At 43.9% G+C, this 22,856-nt stretch overlaps 1 protein-coding gene across 1 annotated transcript; it reads left to right on the plus strand.

The window, feature by feature from the left end:
* Positions 1-6,944: 6,944 nt before the first annotated feature.
* ldah (lipid droplet associated hydrolase) lies at positions 6,945-19,163 on the plus strand (the record flags this gene model as incomplete). Its single annotated transcript, XM_083633195.1, has 6 exons — positions 6,945-7,083; positions 8,967-9,101; positions 10,713-10,882; positions 12,686-12,926; positions 17,478-17,560; positions 18,975-19,163. 6 exons carry the CDS (start codon positions 6,945-6,947, stop codon positions 19,161-19,163), a joined length of 957 nt encoding a protein of 318 aa, XP_083489321.1.
* Between the last annotated feature and the right edge of the window lie 3,693 nt (positions 19,164-22,856).

Genomic DNA, 22,856 nt, shown 5'->3' on the forward strand with positions numbered 1-22,856 from the left:
AAGTTTGAATGTGCCTGCAATGATGGTTAAGTCAAATGTCCTTTAAAGAAATATTCTGTTCGCCCATCAGTATCACTGTTGCAAAGGAACCTTGATACTGTGAAAAGTAAATGTAGCGTATGTACAATGTAACTCACTAGATGTGTAAAACTGCCAGCTTTGCATTAATTTCCACACTTTCTATTCTTGCATACGGAGAAATGATTTACTACAGAATATAGCCTACATTATGACCTGTGACCTTTATTGCTACTTCAAGGAGACATTGTCATCAGCACTTTGGATCTGTATCCTATCGTGAAAATGTCATGTTTTTTCTCTCCCTCAAAGAGAACTTAATCCACGCCACGGTGAAGATGCTGTCATGGTGACGGCCGTTTGCACCTGCAGAAGTTCATCTCACCTGACTGTCACTCATTACTTCAAACAGAAACTCTGCCTGCTTCAGAGCAACGCTCATTTATTTAGAAAAGGTCAGTCAAGTATCACCTAGCCTGCATGGGTAAACCCAGCCCCCACGTGACCTGCTCTCAGAGTTCCCAGTCACTACTGATCTGCTGTAACAGCATTTTATTTAGTTAGCCTGACAACTAGGCTAACTAGGAAAAAATAACAGTATAGTATACTTGTTATTTTTTCAAAATTCACAATACGAGGGATCAGCCGATAAGCATTTTGGGAAACAAACCACTGGGTGGAACCGCTAATGAGACCCTATGGAGCCAGCCGTGAGAATCACTCTAGTCTATTTACATTTTAAAAACGGCGACAGTTCACACAACTTTAACTAAATATGCATATATTATAGGCTACATCAGACTCTTGAGCTACTTCTGCTCTCACTCAAAATGTCAAAATATAAGCGATGTCATGTATTGAGATAATGTTTGATTGGCACAACTCATACTACTAACTGCCACAGTTCTGGGTGTTTTGCGGTGTCGTGACGTCATGCTGATTGCTGAGGGATCAGCCAGCAGCATTTTGGTAAACAAACCGCGTTTCCAGGGGGAAATGGCAATGGGTCCCTATGGAGCCAGCTTTGAATGCTCACTCTAGCCCCAGCTGTGCGGTGTACATTTTAAAAACTGCAACAGTTGACACAACTTCAACACGACATGCATGCATATATTATACATCAAACTCTTGAGCTACCCTACTTCTGCTCTCACTCAGAATGTCAGAAAAAATAAGCGATGTCATGTAGCCTATAGTTTTTGAGATATTAACGTTTGTTTAGCGCATGGATTTGCACGTTCCCACACCGCAGAGTCGGGTTTGTTGTCATTGTGACGTCACGCTGATTCCTCTATAGGCTGTTTTAGATGAAATCAACAAAAATGCATTTCACTGACTGACAGCAAAACTAATTTAGGTGGACAACATCTGCTTGTATTGAAGGCAAAGTAGCATAATGTTCTTTGACTTTTGTCACCCACTTGAATCTGCCCTTTTTTACATTTTGGTCCTATGGTCTCTCTCTCCTGATTCTAAATATAGCTGAATCACTTGGTTTGACCAAGTAAAACTATATTTTATAAGTATTTTACAAAATGTCTATGGGGAAATAAATGGTGGATGAAATCCCTTGGTTTGTAACAGGGTTCATATGACTAACCCGCCGGAAGTGGGCGGGACTTATTCATGGTGGTTGGTGCAGACTAGTGTCCTCTAGAGCAGTGGTCCCCAACCACTGGGCCGTGGACCGGTACCCGGCCGCAACGCATTTGGTACCGGGCCGCAAGTCGGTCATTTTTTTTTTTTTTTAATAAACATAGGCTATAATATTATAGGCTGTGTGTGGTAGTTGAAACATAGTTTCAAGTTGACGTTTATTTATGTTTGTAGTTCAAACAAAAACATAAATACTGTATTAGGCTACATACAGTACAACACAAAAGGCTGTTATTTGCCCTTTGTCGCCACCTGGTGAGTAAATATATATGTAACTAAAACCATTAAAATTGACAACCGGTCCGCGACTTTTTTTTCCATGTATCTACCGGTCCTTGGCACAAAAAAGGTTGGGAACCCCTGCTCTAGAGAGAGAGTGGCATCAGTGGAGGACCAAAATCGACCAAAATGCGAGACTCATTAGCCAATGAACAGCCAGGAATGGGTCTCGCGCTACTTTTGCATGCTAAAATAAAGCTGATAATGTACAATTTGATTCAAGGGGGAAAAAACCCTTTCAGAGTACAACACAAACCGTCTATTTTGCTGCAACTCGACAGTGCTGCTTAATCCAGGACCTTACTTCCTGGAACTCTTGAGAGTAAAAAACTGGTCCGGTGGAGTGAATGGAGATGTCGGAACTCTTCTATTATACGGCTCTGCTGATAATGTACAATTTGATTCAAGAAAAAAAAAAACTTTCACAGTACAACACAAACTGTCCATTTTCCTGCAACTCGGCAGTGCTGCTTAATCCAGGACCTTACTTCCTGGAACTCTTGAGAATAATGGAGTGAATGGAGATGTCGCAACTCTTCTTCTTTATGATTCTGGTGCAGACTAGTGGTGCAGACTAGTGTCCTCTAGAGAGAGAGTGGCGTCAGCGGAGGACCAAAATGCAAGAATCATTAGCCAATGAACAGCCAGGAATGGGTCTCGCGCTACTTTTGCATGCTAAAATAAAGCCGATAATGTACAATTTGATTCATTTCAAGGGATGAAAAACCCTTTCAAAGTACAACACTGTCTATTTTGATGCAACTCGACAGTGCTGCTTTTTTTACTGAAGAGTTCCACTTTCTACTTCCTGGAAAAAAACTGGTCCATTGGAGTGAATGGAGATGTCGGAACTCTTCTATTATACGGCTCTGGTGCAGACTACAGTCGATCAGGAACGCACCCGCTCCAGCTGAGACACCCTATTGGCTGGTTAGCGCTAAGGAGGGTGTTCTACCAACCAATGAGAATGAAGCAAATATGTGCAGCCGGAAGCTTACAGCTTACAGTTAGCTTGACAGACATCGCCTAGGAGGATGGGAGCATCTTCAACTGTTTATCGTCTGTGACAAGTAAACAAAGATTTGGTACGTACTACGTACTGTACTGCCTAAAAAAACAAGCTACCGAGGTTCAAGCTAATATCTCAGTGAGAGTGTGTGAGCGACTGAGCTTATACTAATGACTTCCCAGTTTCCATGATTCGACTAGCTAGCAAGCAAGCTACCTAGCCGCAGCTCCGATACCTGCTGTTCCCCCCGGTGTGAAGAGAACGGCACTCACACCAAACTGGCAAACTCTATTGTAAAATCTGACGTGTGCCTTTGCTTATCATCAGCAGGAACGCACCCCATAAACTATGACTCAACACTGTGACTTTTCTAAACCAACAGGAGCCCCTATTTTCGGCATCCACCTCAGAGTGTATGAATGGGTTGCTTGCTGGGCTGTCATTCCCACATGTTCTCCCACCTGAAGCAGGGGATGTTTTCATGTAGAAAGTCCCCCTGGCTCCGAGGTGGTTTTGTCTGTATTAATCACTTCTCTGCAGGCCCGGCTCCAGCACAGAATGACTTCGGGTGCATCTGAAATGAGTGGGGGTGCACTATAGACCACTTGAGAATGAATTAAAAGAGAGACAAAAATCCCTCCAAAATACCACCACACACCAAGACCTTGATGAACACCATAGAAAAAAATCATGCTGTGATTTCGTATCAAAACCTTTAGCATAAAAAAGAGCCTGCCACAGCCTCTTAATAACAGTAAGTGGGCCGGGAACGCCGGCGTCCCCAAAAGAGTATATAGATACACTTAATGTGCATTGCACAATTCATATTGATATATAGCCATTATGTATGGTACCGATGGATGTGTTAGGTCTTCTAGTTTCATATGATACCAGGATCTTCACTCTAGTTTTAAAAAATGAGCCCGGCCACTACAACCTCGACAGACAGTAATGTCACGGATTATTCATCACATTTCCACTGCACCCTCATAGAACCAGACCTGTCTGTTTCTAGTCACTTCTCAAGTCAAGTCAAATTTTATTTATATAGCACCTTTCATACACAAAGGCAATTCAAGGTGCTTTACAAAAAAATAATCGAAAAAACAAGCAGCAAAGCAATGCAATGCAAGGACTTTACTGGACAATTTACCCCACTATATGTCACTTTAATTAAAGGACATTTACTTTGCATTTAATAATTCATAAATTGAAGATTGTTTTTCTGTTTGTTCCATCTTCTGCTATTGTTGTGATCGCTGCGCTGCAGACTGCACAAAGACAAATTCCTTGTTTGTAATATGATTACTCATGGCTATTCAAATAATCTTGAATCTTGAATGATCTTGAAGAAAGATGTACAAAGAAAAAGTTGCTGCTGGCTGTGTAGCTTGCAACAATGGAACCATGGAGCCTGGTGAAAGTGGTGGGATGTCTTTGACTGTACTGTACTGTGTTGGGCCTACAAGACAAATTCATTTCCATTTTCACCTTTTCTTTTTGGGAAGCTGCTCTTGCAGAAGACACAATGGGGGGAGGGGGGGTTGATACAGCACGGTATCATGATATTTTGTGTGTCAATTATATATCTTATTGCACAAATGCCAAGTATGGCAATATTTTATTATATTATGATTTTTTTTTACGGAGTTGGTCAGTCTGTCTGCTTGACAAACCGATTTTGCTCCAATAAAAATGAGTGAAGTGAGATGAACAGACTGGAAACTATCTCATTCAGATAAAACAGATGTTTTTCTTTGGGGACATCATTTGTAGTAGTTGAAAAAGCGAATAAGTCGCAATATATCACAATATTTTTTAAATCGTAACACACACATGCACACTATGTACATTATATAATACTAATAGCTTGCTGTGTCACCTTTGACCCTTTGACGTGGTTGAACATTGAAATGCATTACCTTTGGACTCTGTTGACAAACTCGAGCCACTTTATCGAGGCGAGGACTGTTGTATGCTTCACTGTACAGCAGTAGCACCTTAACATGTGACTTGGATCTACAAAGGTATGTTGAATCTGATATTGATGTTGTTGAAGTACCCAGTTGACTCAGGCATGGGGTACATGTAGATGGAGCAGTATCAGGCTACTCCTTGTGACAGGGTAGTTTAATCTGCTCCACAAAGGGTTAACTCACTCGCCTTCCATCCTGTGTATGAGGCCATTTACACCTGGCGTTAACATGTGGTTTCTGTGATCAGATTGTATTTGATCACTTCAGCCTGATTCCATTTACACATGGCGTTAACATGTGGTTTCTGTGATCAGATTGTATTTCATCACTTCAGCCTGATTCCATTTACACATGGCGTTAACATGTGGTTTCTGTGATCAGATTGCAATCAGATTGTATTTCATCACTTCAGCCTGATTCCATTTACACCTGGCGTTAACATGTGGTTTCTGTGATCATCAGATTGCAATCAGATTGTATTTTATCACTTCAGCCTGATTCCATTTACACCTGGCGTTAACGTGCGTTTTCTGCAATCTGACTACAATCAGATGGCAGAAATGGGTGTCCTCTCAATCCGCATAAAGTTGCTGTCTCCAGATTGAGAGGACACATTGCATTTACACTTGTGTTCAATGTGTACACAATGCATCCCTGACCACCTCTGGAGGTGGTTTGGCCGATCAGATTGCAATCCTTCTTCAATGCGTTTTGGGGGTGTTTACACCTGGCATTTCAAGTGATAAAACACAATCTGATTGCAATCTGATCACAGAAAACACATGTTAGCGCCAGGTGTAAATGGCCTCTATGTTTTGCCTGTGTAGACAACCTCTTAGCTGTTGTCACTGTAAATCAGGACCTCTTGGGGCTTATTGCTTCATTTGAAACCTAGCTTATTTCCTGTCAGCTATTGTATTAGCAAACACTGCAACAGGAAGTAAAGCTAGTGGCAATTTAGAATGTTTATGTTGTCAAGTTAAAACCGTCTATAGGAACAAATCTTTTTTTCTGTTGGTCGTTAATCGCTTTTCTCTCGCCTTTCATGTATGTGGTCATCTGACTGAATGGCTTCACTGTCTGCCTAGCTGCTACTGTACAATTATTTTTCATCCATATGAAAAATAAATAAAAGTCATGGAATCAATCAAAAATAAAACAATGGAATCATTTACTGTATTTTCAGAAAACTATTAAGATCATAGTATATTGCTAAATAATTATAAGATATGTTTCATATTTGTGAATCTGAAACAATAAAGTCCCATCAGCACTCATACTGTGGGTGTGGGTGTGAATACTGTTTATAAATGATATGTTGTATTAATATTATTTGTATGCCTCCGCCGGCGATAGCCAGGCCGGAGGCATTATGGATTCGGGTTATCCGTCCACCCGTATGTACGTACGTTGTCAATATTGATATTGACATTGACATCATCAGGGCCATATGATGTCCGCAAAATGGATGGAATCATGGAATTTGGTAATAAAAAGGGAATCAACTATAAAACATGGAATATTGCAGAATGTTCCATAATTTGGGTGAAATTGATCAAAAGTAGGCCGATTATCAAAATCAAAAGTAGACATAATTATTGTAGTAACCTATGATTTCATAATTGTAAAATAGGCCTAGAGAAATGATCAGTTTTTGATTGGGCTGTTTTGAGAGGGGGGTCAGTCTTGCATCACCTCATAACTTGATTTGTGACATCACGGATGATGTCATGATTTGCGTCACGTTTTGTGTCATGACACGTTTCACAAAACATGACTAACACCGAAAAACTGTGACTAACATCATTTTCTTTTCTTTCTTTTACTGATTTCCCCCCATTTTCTCCCCAATTATACTTGACCAATTTATTGCCATGCTTGTGACTAACATCCTTACCCAATTTTAATGATGATGAAAATGATGATGCTGATGATGATTGAGTTATGGATGAGTGATTGGTTGTGGGGCATGTAGTGACTGAACTCTTTCCCTCTAAGCTGGTTAGATGGACAGCACGGTGACAGTCCACAGGGATGAACCCAGGACAGACTTCATGTACTGCTGTGGAGCCATCACAGAGGTTCTCAAGTTTGGCTCCTGTCGCTTACACTCTGGACACAAGCTGCTGTTTCTCATCATTCCAGGTGAGCTGGCCTCATTATTCATATAGCATGTCTGTTGTTTCAGTCTTTCAGTCTCCTGTACCATTCACTGCCATAGTGCTAAGCTCACTATTCAGGAGGGGTGAAACGCACTTTGTACTGCATGCACAGGGAAGAGAAAGGCACCTACATTCTAGTTTGACTATCGGGAATATGGCAAATAGGTGAATCTCCCAAAATGTTGGTGTATCCCTTTAAAGGGATACTTCAGATGTCTGTTGGTTCAGTCTTCTTATGTTAAAGGTATGCTATGCAACTATTTCATTAAAAAGAAACATTTTTATCCTTATAGAAAAGTTTCCCCTCAAAAACATCAATTAGAATAATATGTGATTAAACTCAAATGTGGGTTAAACGATTTTAACGTACACCTGCCGGCCAATCAGAAAAGTGTGTTCACCCAGACCATGCTATAAATAAATATAATAATGATCGTTGTCAGTTTTTGATGGGCCATGGTTGAGAGAGAGCAGTGCTGCTAACCTTTGAAAGGTCACAGTGACTGGAGCATTCACACACACACACACGCACGCACGCACGCACGCACACACACACACACACACACACACAGTTGTTTGAATGTCAGACTGAAAGCCTCTTTATGGCTGATGGAGGTTATTGCAGAGAGCTGTGATCAGAGCAGACACTCAACCTGTCTGACTGCGCTGCACTGCACTGCATTTAGATCATGGTGCGTTCCAGCACAGCGGGGTATTTAGCGCGTAAGAGGTGCTTTTCAAAGCTCTTAGCGCAAAGTAATTGCGGGCTGCTGACAATAGGATAATGCCATCTATCCCCACATTTTTGCGCTGAAACGCCTGGTTTGGCATGTGGCACGCCTATGTCCAGTACAATTATAACAGGCATGCGTTCCCAACTTGCATTGCGCGCAGCGCTAAACGAGTGCAAACGCTAAATTACCGCTTTCGCGAAGATAGGGCCCCATATCTCATATCGCAATATTGACGTAAAATCGATATATTGCCCACCCCTAATATTGAGTGCCAGAATCAACCTCCCAATGATACAATTTGCAGAAAAATACATGTATCATTATTAGATTTAATTGATTATCAATCACTGCTTTCAACTTATAATGATGTAAATGCATCTTGTGAAGTTAAATGAGCCTGAGGCCAGTTGTTTATGAATTTGAATCACTCGCGTTCACTCTTTTGCAGGAGTGGTTGACTCTAAATCAAGGGATCCACTTTCACTTGACCAACTTGTCCCTGCTCTGCTTTTGAGCACTGACCAACTTTGTAGCCCATTATAACAATGAACGCTTGATATGCTGATATCACTTATTGATGATGCACAGCCAGCATGTCATTTTACTACAATTAGATCAAGGCCATAGTGTTAATAAAGCGTTTACATGGTATATCGTGATCTGATGTCCCCTATACCTAAGTTTATGCGATTGCATTGATATTTTTCAACCAGATAATCACGTAATAAACAGCGTCATGACTCAATAACGTTACTTGGCAGAGGGTCTGCGCTCGTACTGAGCGCATTACTCGTCAAACAATGCTTGTCACAAAGAAATAACACTCGTTTGACTTGACTTATTTGAGGCAATGTAATTATGTTATCGATCACCTTCGCTAAATTATTGCTCTTTGAACAAGTCGGGATGTTTATCGGTGAGATATTTGGCCAAGCTGGACGTGTCTGCCGACTTTTAAACATCGTTTACAGACGGGCTATGTTGTGTCTGTGGGCCGACAGATAACGGTGTACTCCCTCATCCTTAATAAATGTGTGTGTGTGTGTGTGTGTGTGTGTGTGTGTGTGTGTGTGTGTGTGTGTGTGTGTGTGTGTGTGTGTGTGTGTGTGTGTGTGTGTGTCTTGCCATGCAGGTAACCCAGGTGTAGTGGGCTTCTACCAGACCTTCATGCAGACACTTCACAGCATGTTTGGCTATGGTCACCCTGTGTGGGCCGTGAGCCACGCTGGCCACTGTGTGCCCCCTGCCCCCATGGACATGGTCCAAGGTACAGTCCCTTTCCTAAATTCTATATGAATGGTGGTGAACGGCAAGAGACGATACTTCTACTTTTTTATCATGCTACTTTTTTTATCCTGTTTGAATTGTGCCATGAAGTATATTTAAGTCTATTTAAATAACTTTGCATGTCAAGAAAGCCGGAGTTTGTCCTAAAACCAAAAATGTAACGTTTAGTTTTGTATGAAACTGGCGGGAGAGATGTCACTTACAGTACTACTGTATGTGATTGGTTGTGTGTAGTCTTTCTGATTTATAACCTATAGTGCAACAGTTCAATCAATCAAAAAAGTATTGTCTCTCGCCATTCATTCGTTCATTCATATTTTTCAGACACTGGTTCTCATAGGGCCCGGCCGGAAGGGGAGGGACTTTGGGTCTATACTCCAGTTCCCCCCCGCTCATGTGATTACATTGGAAGGCAGAGTACATCTCTCTGGAAAACCACCAGGCTTGGGGTAGTAACGGATTACATGTAATGGGATTACGTAATCAGATTACAAAAAAGGTGACTGTAATCCTTACAGTTACAGAAAACCGTTAATCTGTCAATCATAATGAAGCAATTAACACGAGGCTACAGTAACTGGTGGTGCTAGAGAGGGAAAAGAAAGGTTGTGCAGCAAATGAATGAAAGCTAGGCCTAAATATGTAGCCTAATCCTTCTCTGATAGGTTGATGTTTCCATCCGTGTTGATTTAAAAAATAGCAAGGTAGATTAGGCCTATTTCTAGGAAACAAAGGAGGGGCTGGAGCACACTGATAGATTTGCAGCTTTTATTTGTGTATTGTTTTGCAGCCACATTGACCCCAAAACATATTTTGAGTTTTATATACCGATGGAAAGAGGAGAATGTACGCTTTCTGGTGATATCAAAATTATCTTTTTACTTTGAGTTTGATGCATCCTTTTATGTCTTGAGAAAAACGGCCTCAACTCCATGTGACTGATTTTGTCCGAGCAGATCACATCTTGGATGGCTTGCATCTTCGCCGAAATCTTTTTTTGCATGGATCATTGGCTACCTTAATGGAACAGTTAGACTACCACGCTGGCTTTTTGTATATAATAATGGTAAATGCACTGCATTTATAGAGCGCTTTTCTAGTCCACCAACCACTCAAACCGCTTTACAATAATGCCTACATACATTAACCCATTGATGGAGGCAAGCTACCACGCAGGGAGCTGGCACAGCCATCAGCAGCAAAGCCATCAGGAGCAATTTGGGGTTCAGTATCTTGCCCAACAAGGACACTTCGACATGCGGGGATCGAACCACCAACCTTCCGATTGGTGGACGACAGGCTCTATCTTCTGAGCCACAGCCACCCATTTGAATCATTACCTTGAATATATTGGCAAATGTTCCTCTGAAATATGACAGCTGAATGTCTGGACTTGTAAAGAATATGTAAAGGCTGCTAGCTTACCAATCAAGCACACCGCTTTTTAGATTGGTAGACACAAGAGATATGTACTACATCCTCCATCAACCCCTTGCAGCTTGCAATCCCACTATTTGGATCATGTGAAGGCAAACTTTAGTCACACTGTGACATGGACAGCACAATAACTGATTGCTTGGTCATTATGCAGATGGCTCCTGGACAGCAGAGGGCGACGTGTTGGGTCTGAACGGGCAGATTGAACACAAGCTGGCCTTCCTCAGGAAGCATGTTCCCCGGGAAACTAGCCTGGTGCTGCTGGGACACTCCATCGGCTGCTACATTATTCTGGAGATGATGAAGAGAGATCCCGAGCTTAAGGTTAGTCAAGCTTCCTCTGAGCACTCAAGGCTGGAATTTAGAAGCTTGATCAGTGGCGGCTGACCAATAGAGGGCGATAGTGCGCCGCCCTCCTTGAGCATGGGAGGCGGATGGAGTCTGTTGCGTTTTATTATTATGTTCGTCGTTCTAATCGCATTCGAGACAAATAGATGTCCTCTCCTGTATCCACATTACAACATGACAGGTGACAGGCAGCAGTGGCTGATCTGCAACAGCGGTGATGTGGAGTGGAGAAGGCAGATGGCAGCAGGTCGGGGAATGGTAGCCGTATCTCACTGGAGAGGAGCTCCGTGCTCACCTTCAACTCGCCAAGCCGGCTGGGGTGTGCGCCGTGGCCGGGTGCCACAGCACCGTGCCCAGGGGAGAGGGAGCAGAGAGGGGCCAGTGACGTGGAGGTCCCCGGGGAGAGGGAGCAGAGAGGGGCCAGTGAGGTGGAGCTCCCCGGGGAGAGAGAGCAGAGAGAGGCCAGTGAGGTAGAGCTCCCCGGGGAGAGAGAGCAGAGAGAGGCCAGTGAGGTAGAGCTCCCCGGGGAGAGAGAGCAGAGAGAGGCCAGTGAGGTGGAGCTCCCCGGGGAGAGAGAGCAGAGAGGGGCCAGTGAGGTAGAGCTCCCCGGGGAGAGGGAGCAGAGAGGGGCCAGTGAGGTGGAGCTCCCCGGGGAGAGGGAGCAGAGAGAGGCCAGTGAGGTAGAGCTCCCCGGGGAGAGGGAGCAGAGAGGGGCCAGTGAGGTGGAGCTCCCCGGGGAGAGGGAGCAGAGAGGGGCCAGTGAGGTGGAGCTCCCCGGGGAGAGGGAGCAGAGAGGGGCCAGTGAGGTGGAGCTCCCCGGGGAGAGAGAGCAGAGAGGGGCCAGTGAGGTGGAACTTCCCGGGGAGAGGGAGCAGAGAGGGGCCAGTGAGGTGGAGCTCCCCGGGGAGAGAGAGCAGAGAGGGGCCAGTGAGGTGGAGCTCCCCGGGGAGAGGGAGCAGAGAGAGGCCAGTGAGGTGGAGCTTCCCGGGGAGAGGCAGCAGAGAGGGGCCAGTGAGGTGGAGCTCCCCAGAGAGAGAGAGCAGAGAGGGGCCAGTGAGGTGGAGCTCTCCGGGGAGAGGGAGCAGAGAGGGGCCAGTGAGGTGGAGCTCCCCAGAGAGAGAGAGCAGAGAGGGGCCAGTGAGGTGGAGCTCCCCAGAGAGAGAGAGCAGAGAGGGGCCAGTGAGGTGGAGCTCCCCAGAGAGAGAGAGCAGTGAGGTGCCAGTGAGGTGGAGCTCCCCGGGGAGAGGGAGCAGTGAGGTGCCAGTGAGGTGGAGCTCCCAGGGGAGAGGGAGCAGAGAGAGGCCAGTGAGGTGGAGCTCCCCGGGGAGAGGGAGCAGTGAGGTGCCAGTGAGGTGGAGCTCCCCGGGGAGAGGGAGCAGAGAGAGGCCAGTGAGGTGGAGCTCCCCGGGGAGAGAGAGCAGAGAGGGGCCAGTGAGGTGGAGCTCCCCGGGGAGAGGGAGCAGAGAGAGGCCAGTGAGGTGGAGCTTCCCGGGGAGAGGCAGCAGAGAGGGGCCAGTGAGGTGGAGCTCCCCAGAGAGAGAGAGCAGTGAGGTGCCAGCTTATCAAACCTGTTCTGAAAATTTTAATTACAGACCAAAATTTCAGTCAGTGTGTAAACGTGAGTGACACAACATGAGGTCGTATTTAGTTTTAAACAAAAAATACAGACTTGGTGTGCAAAAGCCTTAAATCAGAAGCGGGTTCAAATACAGTGACAAAGAAGTTGAGTTTTGTTGAGGCCAGGTGCTTTATGATCTTGCTTTCCTTTGTTTACCATAGGTTGTGAAGGCTGTGATGCTGTTCCCCACCATCGAGCGCATGGCCCAGACTCCTCAGGGAAAGGTCATGACCCCTGTACTGTGCCACCTGCGCTACGTGGCCTACCTGCCCGTCTTCCTGCTCTCTCTGCTGCCTCTCAGCCTGCAGACCAGCCTGGTCAAGCTGGCCTTTGGTGCCATCCGCTCCCTGGACCACACCGTCCTCCAGCCCACTGTGGGCCTCCTCAGCGGGGACTGTGCAGGTTGGTTATGATGCTATGCTCACTTTAGGACTCAAAATAACAAATTAGAGTCCACACACTCAATGCTGCTCCCACCATTTATCCTATTCATTATTATTTTATTATTATTAGTTGATGATGATTATTTTATTATTATTATTGATGATGTTGTCGTCGTTGATATTATTACTATTATTGTATAATAATGTATTACCACAAAAAGTATGACGTTTCGGGCAAAACCCTTCCTCAAGGTCCTTGCACACAGAGTCCGAATTGTTCGCTGCGTTTTTTTTATCCGTCATCCGGGAAAAAAACGTCACGCACAGATACCTTGCCCACTGAGTCCGATGCGTTAATTATCCAATATTCGTTGCGAAGATTCGCAACGAAAAGAAAACTACCGCGATCCTATTGATCCACAACTGGCAGTGTGTCTGTGTGGCTCTCTGTCTCTCTCCTCCCCCCCCCCCCCCCCCTTCCCCATACACACACACACACACACACACACACACACACCGCGTCCCGCATTCCAAGCTGGTCTGCAATCACCCGGCACATTCTGTCTTTTAATTCCGAATCTCTGTATTCCTGCTTTGCCATAAAATGCTTTGTGCTGGGAGACGAACTGAATTAACTTCTCAGACGCCATTTTTCATTGTGAATAGCAACACTACGGCAGCTCTGGGTGGTCAAACACCTGTCAAAACGATTTCATGGATGCGGAAAAACGCAGAAAATCGAACCTCGTCCGAAAACTTAAATGACGGACGTAATCGTCGGACTCGGTGTGTCAATGATGATTGACACAAATGAGGTCGTATTTTTATTTTTTTCGTGCGTCAATTTCGGACGAAAAAACGGACTCTGTGTGCAAGGACCTTCAGACATGAAACAAGTGCAGACACACCTTCAAATACCTTTCCCAGGGGTCACCTGACTAATCATGTGATACACCATAGTCAAAGGATGCATAATGATACTGTAAGTTAGAATAGGAAAATACACACAAAAGAGGTTGCAATGACTCGTCACTACCACTCGTCGACGCTTATCAGGAGATGTGGTTTGAAGACTTGTCTTGTGCTCAAAGCGTTGCCCCAGCCCCTTATTTGGCTTATAATATGTGGCTTTGCACGTTCTTTGTTGTTTTTCTCACTTTTATTGTTGTGAGCGGGTCCATTGTTTAGCCTACTAACGTTACAGGGATCAGCTGAGGTGTGTTCAACTATGAAAACGTGTGCACAGATTTGCTACGGTTCCCAGGTTGAACAGTAATGTTTCCTTGCATGTTTCAATGGCACCACCGTTTCTGTTTAAATAAACATTTTGCTGCGTGTTGTCGGCAGCAGAGCTCACCCCGATGTGCAGTGTGGCTCTTGATACGAGTCTGCGAGACGAAATCCCCAATCTTGAGCTGAGGAGGAAATAGCCTCCAGCTGCAGGGAGGAGGGAGGCGATGGCTGAAGAGGAGAGATAACGTTACAAATCGGTTTCTATCGAGAGTTTAGCCGCTATGAGTGAGAGTGGCATGATCAAAGGAGGGTCTACTACGTGAACAATAACAGACTGGACATGACAGTCAAACAACGTGTGCAGCCCAGGCATCAAACTGTTAGCAGTAACGTTCCAGTAATGCCTCAGATACACAATATGTTTTGTCTTTCACCATGTTACCATGTCAGACTAGGCAAGCATTCTGCCATACATTTGTAACATGTCTTGGCCTGATTGGTTAAATGGCCTGACTGACTCGTAGATGTTGACATGCGTTGGCTCCAGGGTTAAATGGCCTGACTGACTCGTAGATGTTGACATGCGTCGGCTCCAGGGTTAAATGGCCTGACTGACTCGTAGATGTTGACATGCGTTGGTTAAATGGCCTGACTGACTCGTAGATGTTGACATGCGTTGGCTCCAGGGTTAAATGGCCTGACTGACTCGTAGATGTTGACATGCGTTGGCTCCAGGGTTAAATGGCCTGACTGACTCGTAGATGTTGACATGCGTTGGCTCCAGGGTTAAATGGCCTGACTGACTCGTAGATGTTGACATGCGTTGGCTCCAGGGTTAAATGGCCTGACTGACTCGTAGATGTTGACATGCGTCGGCTCCAGGGTTAAATGGCCTGACTGACTCGTAGATGTTGACATGCGTTGGTTAAATGGCCTGACTGACTCGTAGATGTTGACATGCGTCGGCTCCAGGGTTAAATGGCCTGACTGACTCGTAGATGTTGACATGCGTCGGCTCCAGGGTTAAATGGCCTGACTGACTCGTAGATGTTGACATGCGTCGGCTCCAGGGTTAAATGGCCTGACTGACTCGTAGATGTTGACATGCGTTGGCTCCAGGGTTAAATGGCCTGACTGACTCGTAGATGTTGACATGCGTTGGCTCCAGGGTTAAATGGCCTGACTGACTCGTAGATGTTGACATGCGTCGGCTCCAGGGTTGCCCGTCACAGCATGATGAAGGTCCCGCTCATGCTTTGGTAAAGGCCTTCGTCATCCCCCTCAGAATCACCCTTAATGGACTGATCATCTGGAGTAGGAGGACGTTTCATTCTACACTTGCGATACGATACCGAACCCAACCTGACATACTGTATCCTTCTTCTTCTGTGGTGTTTTATGGAAGTTGGCATCCTTTATGTTGCATTCTGGATTCATGCCCTCGTGACAAAACCAGACATCGAATTTTCAACAGTTTTGCAGTAGCTAGGCCTAGGTTACTGGCTATATCCCCGGGGCACTGAATAAGGCCTGGTTTTGAAAAGCGTTAACCCGCAAAATGAACGCCCTTTGGGAAGATTGCTTTAGGCTGGTATTTAAAGTCGAGGTGAACCCGTTCGTCACGTGCATCTGAGTCCATTTCAGACTGAAAACAAATTGAGAGGCGGACCATATACGGTGTCGATGATTTGATTTGACAATTCTGTCGACTGGCTTTGGCATCGGCCAATCCTGGCGTGTTCCACCCCCAAATCGGGTGGGATTCAGCGTGTTGTCGTGCTACGGGAGTGGGATCCGCGGAGTACCAGGCAGCCACCGGCTTCGTGCAGAGCGAGCGGACAATCCGATCAGCATGGGTGCTGCCCGCCCGCCTGGAATCTCCGAGAGACGACCCCTGACAGCCAGGGAGGCTGTCAGGCTCGGAGGCGCGTGCCATTATCGTTATAAATGTAAATAATATTCCTGGAATGCACGTTTTAACGAGCCAGTTACATTTCTTTGCATTCTTAGAGATTATAGTTTTTGTTTTTTGTTCATGTTTCTAACAATTGGCCAAGTTTATGGGATAGGAATTCTGCCAGATGACAGGCACTAGGCGCCATTTTCTACTTCATTTGGAAGAGAAAATGATCCTGAAATGAAGATTTGATTGACAGCTGCATGTCGTGACATGATTGGTTGAAATGGGGTAGAAATTTGATAGTACTAGGTGACGTCAGCAAACTGTACATTACTGTTATCAATGAAATCTTGAAAAATGAACTTTTGATGTGAAAAAGTGTGAAAAACTAAAGAAATTAGATTTTTGTGATTTTCTTTGCATACATTATTAAATAAGTGCACTGCATACCCAAGTATTTGAACTAAAAGAAAAGAAAAGTCATTTTTGGGTTCAGCTCGACTTTAAGGCCGAAACGCCCATTCTGTCCTATTCTGGCACTGTGCCACGCCTCTTCAGCGTAAAGCGCATTTCGGGGCCTAAAAACATGACGGTATCCTCCTGAGTCAGCGGTAGGCAGGCGTAAAGCGGTCCCCCCCCCCCCCCCCCCCCGTTTAAGGCCAATTTAGCGCCTAAGGCCAGGGGGAGAATAGAGCCCATTGTGGGAAGCTTGTGTGAAATGAACTGCCACTGGACGTCTGGTGTCATGATTACATATGTTAGATCTGTGTTCAGATATTCTTGTCTTCAGTAGTCTAGCAGTTTTGCCTACAGGATGTAAGCCAGGCTCCCCTCTCCCGAGAGCAGACTCATGCACCGGTGTTACAGTGAAAGCTGTGACCACGGACATGTTTGGCCCGAAAGGGAAACCACAGTGCATATGTGCTGCATAGTTTGGTGTAACACCGGTCAAGTATCCGCCCTCAGACACATTTCATTGGGTTCAGGATCCTTGAAAATGACCATTGTTTACATGCATTTTTCTCAGCTTTTTGTCAGACGGACGGACGTTTTTGATGAACACTACCTACATTCAGGTGTCGATAGCTAAAGAACGGATGAAGCTAGAATAAAATGTTATTTCCATATGAAACGTCTGTCGTTTGCAATATTCAGTGTTTACATAGTTATAGAACTAAATATTCTGTGCGTCTTGAAAGCTGAGTGTAAATGATCAAAGACGCTGGTGGTGGCTGGCAACACCCAATCTAAACCCTATTCTGGCAGTATTTTTCCTAAACACCATAGGCTTCGAACCACAGGGAGAAAGTAAGCTAAGCATTTGCCATTTTAGTGGTGTACTTTATAAATGATTTTAAAGTTGTATATTTTAAACAAACAGTTGACGCTTACAGGAATTGAACCAATGACATGACCAATGGATTTTTCTCTTCTTAGCCAATGCTATGTACATGGGGGGTCAGGAGATGAGAGAAGTTCTGGAAAGAGACAACATAACCATCAAGAAAAACCTTGAAAAGGTGAGGGGGAAAAAAACTTACCTAGCCCATATAAATAGTATTATAACATGTCTCCTTGTCTACTAGACACCAGTCAATATTTCAAAATTCTAAAAGCTATATTTTACTTGAACAATTTCTTCTTATTTTATTTTTTTATTTTTTTTGCTTTTTCTTCTTCTCGGGCATCCAGGTAGTGCAGCCGTAGATTCCCTGCCTACCAGCATGAGGGTCGCAGGTTCCACCCCGCGTGTTGCCTCTGGCTTGGTTGGGCGTCCATACAGGCACAATTGGCCATCTCTGTGGGTGGGAAGTGGGATTAAGGGTATCTGTCTTGGTCGCTCCACTAGTTCCTCCTCTGGTCGGTCAGGGCACCTGTTCAGGGGGATGGGAACTGGGAGGAATAACATGATCCTCCCATGCGCTACGTCCAGCCAGTGAAACGCCTCGCTGTCTGGTGAAAAGAAGCGGCTGGTGACTGACTGCACATGTTTCGGAGGAAGCATGTGCTAGTCTACAACTCTCCCCAGATCGGCAGAGGGGGTGCGGCAACGACCGGGACAGCAGGTGGAATTGGCCAAGTAGGCTACAATAGAGAGCCAAAGTGAACGTCACTTCCTGCTTTTCTCCCTGTACCAGCATGTGAACAAATATGAATGTTGGTGAACGGAGAGATACGCTACTTTTTTTATCCCGTTTGAATTGTGCCACGAGGTACACATGTAAAATTTTGTCAATTTAAAAGATAACTATGAAACTGAAATGTAAGGTTTAGTTTTGTCAATCAACTACATCTCGTGTCGCACATTATACGTCACACCATCAACAACAATGGACTGGCGGGAGAGACGTCACTTACGTCACTTGTGCGTATTCCTTCTGATTTGTAACTTATGCCACAGTTTTACCACAAACTGTGACTTTCTTGACTTGCAGTTATCTTTACATTGACAAACATGACATGTGTGGCACAATTCAAACGGGATACAAAAGATAGCGTATCTCTCCGTTCCCCACCATTCATATTTGTTTTCACATGCTGGTACAGGGAGAAAAGCAGGAAGTAACGTTCACTTTGGCTCTCTATAGGGGAGAGAAATGAGGCGGGAAATCCAGGGAAACAAACTCGATATAAAATAAAATAAAATAAATCTTGCTCTCAACTTTTATCAACTGATACTTTTTCGTTAATGGGCCTTTTTCACAGGGGCCATTTTGTGTCGAAAAGGCAGGGTAAACACAGGTGGAAGCAAAACATCAATGAGGGTTTCCAACTTCCATGGAGACCCTCATTAATGTTTTGCTTGCACCTGTGTTTACCCTGCCTTTTCGACACAAAATGGCCCCTGTGAAAAAGGCCTATTCAAACAATTGTAGACAACACCCACAAGTGTTTTCTGTTTTAGTAAACCATATGTCCCTTCATTTTTTTCAGCTTGTGTTTTATTATGGAGCTACAGACCCTTGGTGCCCTGCACAGTATTATCATGAGATCAAGCAGGACTTCCCAGCTGGAGATGTAAGACTGTGTGAGAAAGGCTTCCGCCATGCCTTCGTGCTGGACGCAGGCAGAGAAGTAGCGCACATGGTTGTTGAATGGATCCGTGCTGATATAAGGACATGACCTTATAAGGACATGACATCCTTCTGTCTGCTCTTCCCAGCTCCTCCTCTTGCCTATATAAGGACATTTCATCCTTCTGTCGGCGCTTCCCAGCTCCTCCTCTTGCCTATATAAGGACATTTCATCCTTCTGTCTGCGCTTCCCAGCTCCTCCTCTGCCTATATAAGGACATGACATCCTTCTGTCTGCTCTTCCCAGCTCCTCCTCTGCCTGCTGCCCATCATCCTGCACTGTGCTGTGGGTTCAGTTCAGTAAACAAGTGCTCACTGTGGCAATTTACAAGGCACTCTATAGAGATCCAAAGTCACCGCCTACTTCCTGCTTCAGCTACGCACCAGCCTCGAAGAATGTGGTGGCAACTGGCTGCACATGTCTCGGAGGAAGCCTGTGTGTGTCTACGGCTCTTTCCAGATCGGCAGAGAGGGTGGGGCAGCGAGGGAGGAATTGGCCAAGTACAATTGGGGAGAGAAGTCGCAGTTTGTCGTAAAACTGAAACGTAACATTTCAATAATGAGAGACTAGTAGAAAGTTTAACAAGCTTTAATGAAACAACAAATTAATTTTGGCGTATGACTCCATGATATGATGACGCTCTCCTGAGATGGTGAGAGGGCGTCGTCAGTGAAGAATAGGATAGGAAATCCCCCATAGGGAATTCTTCAGGAGTCTGCAGGAGTCATGACGATGATGGTGGTCAGGGGAGGAGGTGGGGCGAAAATAACTGCTTCAGCGATGATGATCAGCAACTGAGAATGACACATGGCACATACACAGTACATGTCAAACAGAGTAAAACATGGACCCTGATATACTACACTGATTAGGTGATTGGGATCAGCTGGAGAGGAATAGCTTGGGCTGATTGGTTATTGCCACATGCAGCGTGGTAAACTGTGAATGGATGAGGAGACAGCATCAGTGAAAGAGGGCGAGCCTAACAATGAATGGGTTATACAACCTCAAAGAAAGGGGGCGTGCACTGTGATATGACCTGAACTGGGCGTTAGCTGCTAAGTAGTCTTCATTATTGAAAATAGTCCAAGACATTATTTAGTTTTGTATGAAACCACTTAATCAACTACATCTCACAATATACGTCACAGCAACACCAACATGGCCTGGCGGGGGAGATGTCACTTAGCCGACTGGTTGTGTGTAGTCTTTCTGATTTATAACTTGTAGTGCAACAGTTTTAGCACAAACTGCGACTTTCTTGACTTGCAGTTATTTTTTAAATTGACAAACATCATAATGTGTACCTCATGACACAATTCAAATGGGATTTAAAAAAAAAGTACTGTCTCTCGCCATTCACCAGCATTCATATTTTTTCACATGCTGGTTCGCATAGGGCCCGACCGGAAGGAGGCACTTTGGCTCTCTATAACAATTTTAAACATTTGATACTAGCAGACAACATTGAATTGAGTTACATGAATTGAATGAAATTGATTGAACCCGTCAGGAGGCTGGCAGGGGCATTCTGGACCAGCTGCAGACTGACTGATCCCAAGTGGGAGGATATGCAGGCATGGATGACCTTCTCAAGATCTTTGATGACAAGAAGGACTTGATTTTGGCAATAGTACGAAGATGGAAGAAACTAGCTTTAACTATTGCATTGACCTGCTTCTTGTAAAACTTAAAGGCGGAGTCAAAAATATCACACCAAGGTTTGTGGCATAGGGTTTCACAAAATTGGACGTTGCCTAGTTGGTGATCAATTTGATATTTGATTGATTGATTGATTGATTGATTGAAACGATTTATTTCAAACAGTTAAAACAATACATAAAAATGAAAAACAAATAAACATCACTAACAGTCCAATAGACTTCAGCAAAAGGAAAATACTTAAACTCCAACAGAATAAAGAGCAAACTGTTTGAAAAGGGGCCGGAAGAAGCCGAAGCTTATCGAGTCCTGCCCCCAAACCATTCATATACAAATTTATACATCCGTATATAAGCATATACCTACTCCCACACATTCCTCCACACACACACACACACACACACACACACACACACACACACACACACACACGTATACTGTACATATACATACATACATATGTATATACGTATACAAACTTACACATACACACACACACACAATATCATAGATCAACCCACATATCCCTATCAATACTTATTCCTGATAATACATTCCAATATTACCCCAATAACCCAATGATTTGATGTTGTGATGATGTACCAATGAACTATACTACCCTATAATAGTATATAGGGTAGTATAGTATATAATGAATATAATATATATAATATATAACATTACATATTACATATATATATATATGTATAATAATGTATAATACATATCAGACCAGGAACACACACCCAATAATAACATAACAATAATATGCTGCCAGGAAGAAAAAAGAGGACATTGCCAAAAAACTACAACAAAAATCAGAGCTACTCACTGTACTTCCTGATTAAATCATTTTTTAAATTGGATTTGAAAATGGAGATGTTAGCACTTTGTTTGATCCTGTCATCCAGTCTGTTCCAAAGAGTCACCCCCATAGACTGTAATACACATGCTCTTAAGAGTAGTGCGAGCACACGGCTGTTTCAAATTATATTTACCTCTTAAATCATAGCATCCTTCTCTGTCTGCAATTTATTTTGAATATTACCAGGAAGTAGATTATTCCTCGCTTTGAACATAATTAGTGCGGTTTTGGAATCGATCAAATCCTTCAGTTTCAATGTGTTTGACTGTATAAAAAGTGCATTTGTGTGTTCCAAATAACCTACCTTGTGAACAATCCTTATTGCTTTTTTTTTTTTTAAGTGTGCATAATGTTCCGCACAATAATTCAGGATGGGTAAAATAACAGAGCAGTACAGCATGTACAGTGATTTCAGGTTCAGAATGTGTTTAGTTTGACCTAGGACACCGATATTTCTTGACATTTTAGAGCATACAAACTTAACATGGGGTTTCCAACAGATGTTGTGGTCCAAGATTACCCCTAAAAATGTTCTCACAAACTCTTTCTAAATCAACATTTTCAAGTGTATCCTGATGATTGGTGTTGCTGAACACAAAGGTTTAATATAACCTTTTGTTAACCACAGACCTTATCTCAGTCATCTAACTAGAACCCCATTCAAAAATCCCATTCTGGCACTCTTATTTGGATTGACACCTCTCTTACCTCTCATTCATGTTCCATAAGTCTCTGGGAAATCACTTCATTTTCATTTCCATTGCTGGAGTTCTGTCACAGACATGCCAGTGTTGCCAGGCTCCAGGCCCGGTTATACGGGGGTGCAAAAGCATGCATTGCACCCATATTTTAATTGTCTGCATGCTCAGTTGAAAAGTTTTTTTTTTTTTTTTTTTTTTTTTTTTTTTATAAATGCTGCAGCTGCACACTTACTGTTTAAACTTGAATTATAATTGTTGTTTTTCTTTGTTCTTTGATGTGAATTTATGGCTTTTTGGCACCTATATGTAACCTTTTAAGGTTGAGATAATTGTATTATCATTATATGGTCCAAATATTTCAGTAAAGCACTTGAAACACTTGAAATATTCTTGCTTGGGTGGTATCATTCTACTTGAAATTATGGTAAAATGCATTATTTTTAGTCAAATAACATGTCAAATTTTTCGGCCGGGCATCTGCACCCCTTCCTATCTAGGATGCATCCCTAGTCA

Source organism: Poromitra crassiceps (genome assembly GCF_964638095.1).
Source record: "Poromitra crassiceps genome assembly, chromosome: 3".
NCBI classification, from domain to species: Eukaryota; Metazoa; Chordata; class Actinopteri; order Beryciformes; family Melamphaidae; genus Poromitra; species Poromitra crassiceps.